Source organism: Silene latifolia, unplaced genomic scaffold, assembly GCF_048544455.1.
Source record: "Silene latifolia isolate original U9 population unplaced genomic scaffold, ASM4854445v1 scaffold_112, whole genome shotgun sequence".
NCBI classification, from domain to species: domain Eukaryota; kingdom Viridiplantae; phylum Streptophyta; class Magnoliopsida; order Caryophyllales; family Caryophyllaceae; genus Silene; species Silene latifolia.
Window position 1 is genome coordinate 798,464 of NW_027413126.1, and position 5,685 is coordinate 804,148.

General features: G+C 41.8%; 1 protein-coding gene across 1 annotated transcript; it reads left to right on the forward strand.

Moving 5' to 3' along the window:
• Nucleotides 1–1,391: 1,391 nt before the first annotated feature.
• LOC141637442 (uncharacterized) lies at nucleotides 1,392–3,212 on the forward strand. Its single transcript, XM_074446920.1, has one exon. The coding sequence runs from the start codon at nucleotides 1,392–1,394 to the stop codon at nucleotides 3,210–3,212; it is 1,821 nt and encodes a 606-aa protein (XP_074303021.1).
• The last annotated feature ends 2,473 nt before the right edge of the window (nucleotides 3,213–5,685 follow it).

A 5,685-nucleotide genomic window follows, 5' to 3' on the forward strand; every position in this document is an offset into this window, starting at 1 on the left:
TATCCAGCTACTTGAACCGTCCAAAACAGTCCTAGGAGGCTGTTTTATTTATTTTTCAAATGAGCTCAAATGTCGCTTTCAAGGAAGGTCCAAAGTGTCACTATCATTCTTACAATTGTGTAAGAGTTTTGGGGGCTGCTCTCAAGGGCTTATTTCAGCTGAATATTTGACTAAGGAAGCCTCCAATTGTGTATTCCTAGGATAGCCCTTATGTCCCTTTCATTATAAGACCTTGAGAAGACCTATTGGATTGTTCTTGTTGGGACAAAGCTCACGGCTGCCTAGGAGGGGATTTCAGCAACTTTTTCTTGTTTTCTTACTTGTTTAATGTTAGCCATTAGATGTAATTTGGATGGTTAAGATTAGAAGGACTTGGACTATATATAAGCCAAGTTCCCAAGTGTAATATTCAGATTTGCTTAAGTTAAAAACCAAGTAAGAAACATGAGTTTTCTTCATTAAAATCTCTTCTTTGCTTTGTGCTTGAAGAGCTCCTTTGCTTTGTGCTTGGAGTTTGGTAGTTTACTTGCTTGTGTGCTTTAAACTATCGAGTCTATTCCTATTGCTTTGTGTTCGGGTCTAGACATATCCTCAATCGTCCCTCAAGGACACGCCTAAAATTTCAATTTGTTTCATGCAAACTTAGGCTCATTTCTTTAGTTTTTTCCACTTAAATTATCGAGTGAGAGGTTTCACTCCAACTTGGTTATCAGAGCTTTGGTTAAAAGCCTTTCTTGTGAGTTCATTACATCCTAACCACATTAAAAACACAAAAAAACAACCATGAGTGAAGAAAGGCTTGCTGAAATTGAGTCCCAAGTTACTCAACTTTCTGAAAAATGTGATGTGTTGCTAGATTCCTTCAATGCGATCATGGCTAATATTCCAACACCACCAAGAGGAAGAGGACAACCACCTAGGGGCAGGGGTAGAGGCCGTGGACGAGCTCATGGTGGACGTGAGGAAGAAGCATTTTCAGATTCGGGGGATTCTTTTGTTGAGGCCTATCATGAGGAGCATCCTAAAGACTTAAAGATAGAAATTCCAGACTTCATGGTAGTTTAAATCCCGAAGATTTGATAGATTGGCTTAGAACTATTGAAAGAGTCTTTGAGTTGAAGTCATATTCGGATGCTAAGTGTTTTAAAGTTGCCATCTTAAAACTTAAGGGATATGCTTCACTTTGGTATGAGAACTTAAAAAATCAGAGAAAAAGAGATGGTAAGGAACCCATTAAGTCTTGGTTAAAGTTGAAGAAGAAGCTTAATGAGAAATTTGTACCTAAAGAATACACTCAAGACTTGTTCATTAAACTCACTCAACTTAAACAAGATCAACAACCACTTGAGTCTTACATTAGAGATTTTGAGCAACACACTTTGCAATGTGAAATGAATGAGAAACCGGAACAAAAAATTGTTAGGTTTGTTGAGGGTCTAGATGACAAAATTGCTCAAAGAGTCCGATTACAACATGTGTGGTCCTTTGATGAGGCCGTTAACTTGGCCTTTAGAGTTGAGAAAGTGGGAAAGGGAAGGGCTAACCCACAAAAATACCCGACCAAAACAGGCCACTACTCAAAGCCTCACGCAACAACCGAGTCAAAACCTAAAGACACCTCAAACTCACAACCAAAAACAGCCTATGTTGACAAAGGAAAGGCACCCGAAAACTCTCAAAGAAAAACCGTAGGCCTTAAGAAATGCTTCCAATGTCAAGGATATGGTCATTTCATGAAAGATTGTCCAACCAAAAGGGCTCTTAGCACCTTTGAAGTAGTCCATTGGGGAGAGGATGAGATTCTTGTTTGTGAAAATGATGAGAGTGATGAGGAACAAAAGGAGGCAGCCGAGGTAGTCATGCCAGATTCGGGACTTAGTTTGGTTACTTGGAGGGTGATGCACACACAACCACAACCATTAGAACTAGACCAAAGACAACAAATCTTTAGGACTAGATGTACGATCAAGGGAAGAGTGTGTAATTTGATAATTGATGGGGGGAGTTGTACTAATGTAGCATCAAGTACTTTGATTGAAAAACTCTCATTACCCACAATAAATCATCCTTGTCCATACAAACTAAGGTGGCTCAACAAAGGAGCCGGGGTTAGAGTTGATAAACAATGTTTGGTCTCTTTTTCTATTGGAAAGAATTATGTTGATGAGGTCCTTTGTGATGTCCTACCCATGGATGCTTGTCATTTGTTACTTGGGAGACCTTGGGAATTTGATAGGGATTCTATTCACCATGGGAAAGAGAACACCTATTCCTTCAAATTTGCTTCAAAAAGAGTCATATTGTCACCATTACCACCCACCATCAAACCTACAACACCACCTTCAATGGTTGAACCTTCTAAGGAAATCCTATTAATCAATGGGGCTGAAATGTTGCAAGAGTTAGAAGGGGAGGGGGACGTGTATGCTCTAGTGGTTACGGGGTTGGCTAAGGGGGCAGGAGGTGGCGGAGATGGTCACGGGCAGCAGGCCACGGCCAAGGAGGGAGTGTCGAGGGAGGTTCAAGAGTTACTTGATTCTTATGGGGATGTCTTTCCTAATGAACTTCCGAGTGGGTTACCTCCTCTTAGGGGCATTGAGCACCAAATTGATCTTATTCCGGGAGCCTCTTTACCAAACAAAGCGGCTTATAGAAGTGATCCAATAGCCACCAAAGAGTTGCAAAAACAGATTGAGGAACTAGTGAGTAAGGGATTTGTGAGGGAGTCACTTAGTCCTTGTGCGGTTCCGGCATTACTTGCTCCAAAAAAGGATGGGTCATGGAGAATGTGCACCGATAGCCGAGCCATCAACAACATCACCGTTATGTATAAGTTCCCAATACCTAGACTTGACGATATATTGGATGAGCTTAGTGGAGCTCAAGTGCTCTCAAAGATCGATTTAAGACAAGGCTACCATCAAGTTAGAATCAAAGAAGGAGACGAGTGGAAAACAGCCTTCAAAACCAAGCATGGCTTATATGAGTGGCTTGTCATGCCATTTGGTCTCTCTAATGCACCAAGTACTTTCATGAGGTTGATGACCGGGGTCCTTAGACCTTATTTGGGCCGATTTGTGGTGGTATACTTCGATGATATTCTGATTTTTAGTCCATCCAAAGAAGAGCATCTCAAGCATCTACAAGTGTTGTTTGAAACACTTCGGGAGCACAAGCTTTATGGAAAATTGGAGAAATGTTCATTCATGTAAAGGGAAGTCTAATTCTTGGGTTTCATCATTAGTGATCAAGGGATTCTAGTGGATCAAGAGAAGGTCAAGGCTATTCAATCTTGGCCAAGACCGAGCACCATCACCGAAGTAAGGAGTTTCCATGGCTTAGCTTCCTTTTATATGAGGTTCATCAAAGATTTTAGCACCATTATGGCTCCAATTACCGAGTGTATGAAGAAAGGGGAGTTCTCTTGGAATGATAGGGCCGAATCAGCCTTCAACAAAGTCAAGGCCTTCATGTGTGAGTCTCCTATTCTTGCATTACCCAATTTCAACAAGTTATTTGAAGTCGAGTGCGATGCTAGCGGAGTTGGAGTTGGGGCCGTGCTACTTCAAGACCAAAAACCAGTAGCATACTTTAGTGAGAAGCTCAATGGTGCCAAGCTCAATTACTCAACTTATGATAAGGAATTCTATGCCATTATTCGAGCTTTGAATCATTGGAGCCACTACTTGAAGCCAAAGCCATTTGTTTTGCATTCCGATCATGAAGCTCTCAAGTATATCAATGGCCAACACAAGCTCAATCATAGGCATGCTAAATGGGTGGAATTCTTACAATCATTCAATTTTTCAAGCAAGTACATTGAGGGCAAGAACAATGTGGTGGCCGATGCTCTTTCAAGGAGGTTCACCATGTTGAGTTTTATGGAACAAAGGGTACTAGGGTTTGAACACATGAAGGATTTGTACATTGAAGATCCGGATTTCAAAGTTGAGTGGCAAACACTCCAAGAGGGCCGAGAAAGTGAGGAGGGCAGAAGGAGTAAATACTCGAGTCAAGGAGGGTTCTTGTTCTTCGGGAATCGATTGTGCATACCTAAGGGACCTTATAGAAACTTGTTGGTCAAAGAAGTTCATTCAAATGGCCTTGCCGGTCATTTTGGCATCCAAAAGGCATATGATATTCTCCAAGAGCAATTCTTTTGGCCAAAAATGCTTGGGGATGTCCAAAGTGTGATCAAGAGGTGTGCTCCTTGTCATCAAGCCAAGTCTTCCTTCCAAAAGGGTCCCTATACACCTACCCGTCCCAAATCAGCCATGGGAGGATGTTAGCATGGATTTCATTGTGGCCTTGCCAAGGACACAACGAGGCAAGGATTCCATCATGGTCGTGGTTGATCGATTTAGCAAAATGGCTCATTTCATTGCTTGCAAAAAGACCGAGGAGGCTTCAAGTGTTGCTAATTTATATCTAAAGGAAGTGGTCAAGCTCCATGGTGTACCCAAGTCAATAGTTTCTGATCGGGATACTAAGTTTATGAGTCACTTTTGGAGGTCCTTATGGAAGTTACTCAAAACAAGGCTTCTTTTTAGCACCTCCCATCATCCTCAAACCGATGGTCAAACCGTGGTTACTAACAAGACCTTGGGCAGAATCTTAAGGGCCACGGTGTGCAAGTCTTTGAAAGATTGGGATCTCAAACTATCACAAGCCGAATTTGCATTTAATCGAGCTCCTTCATCAAGCACCGGGAAATCTCCATTCGAGGTGGTTTATGGCATTAATCCATTTATGCCTACTGATTTAGCACCTATTAAGAGGAATTCTATCGATTATGATGCCAAGAAAAGGGTCGAACAAATGCTCCAAATCCATGCCCAAGTGAAGAAGCAAATTGAGAAAACCAACGAAGGGTATGTGAACCGTGTCAAGAAACCGAGTCATCCAAAGAGCTTTGAACCCGGAGATCTTGTTTGGGTTCATTTAAGGAAGGAGAGGTTCCCACAAAAGAGGAAAAACAAACTCATGCCTAGGGCCGATGGTCCTTTCGACGTTGTGGAAAGAATTGGTCCGAGTGCTTATAAAATCAATCTTCCGGGTGAGTATGGTGTCCATGGAACCTTCAACATTGGTGACTTGAGTCCGTTTTATGAAGACCTCGAGGGTGAAGATATCGAGGATTTGAGGGCAAATCCTTTTCAAGAAGGGGAGGTTGAAACGGGAAAGGAGGTCGAGCTAGACCGCGGATTGGGACCTTCGTCCAATTTGAGGTCTAACTCAAATTCCGCCTAAGAAGACATGGTAATTTTTGTCACGTCTCAATTCTATAATGAATTTTGAGACTTTTTGCCTAGGGACTTTTATTTAAATAAGGATCCAAGCTGAGATGAATTCACAACACAAAACCGAGTAACGAGTTTATCGGTTTTCAACAAGCGAGCTTAGTTTGCTTCCAATCGGTCCCATCTTTTTATTAATCAAATGAAGACCATCCTAGGACAATATCCAGCTACTTGAACCGTCCAAAACAGTTCTAGGAGGCTGTTTTCTTTATTTTTCAAATGAGCTCAAATGTCGCTTTCAAGGAAGGTCCAAAGTGTCACTATCATTCTTACAATTGTGTAAGAGCTTTGGGGGCTGCTCTCAAGGGCTTATTTCAGCTGAATATTTGAGTAAGGAAGCCTCCAATTGTGTGTTCCTAGGATAGCCCTTATGTCCCTTTCATTG

Bases quoted from the DNA above. Each gene is read 5' to 3' on its own strand.
- LOC141637442 (XM_074446920.1), top strand. From the start codon at position 1,392: ATGAATGAGAAACCGGAACAAAAAATTGTTAGGTTTGTTGAGGGTCTA.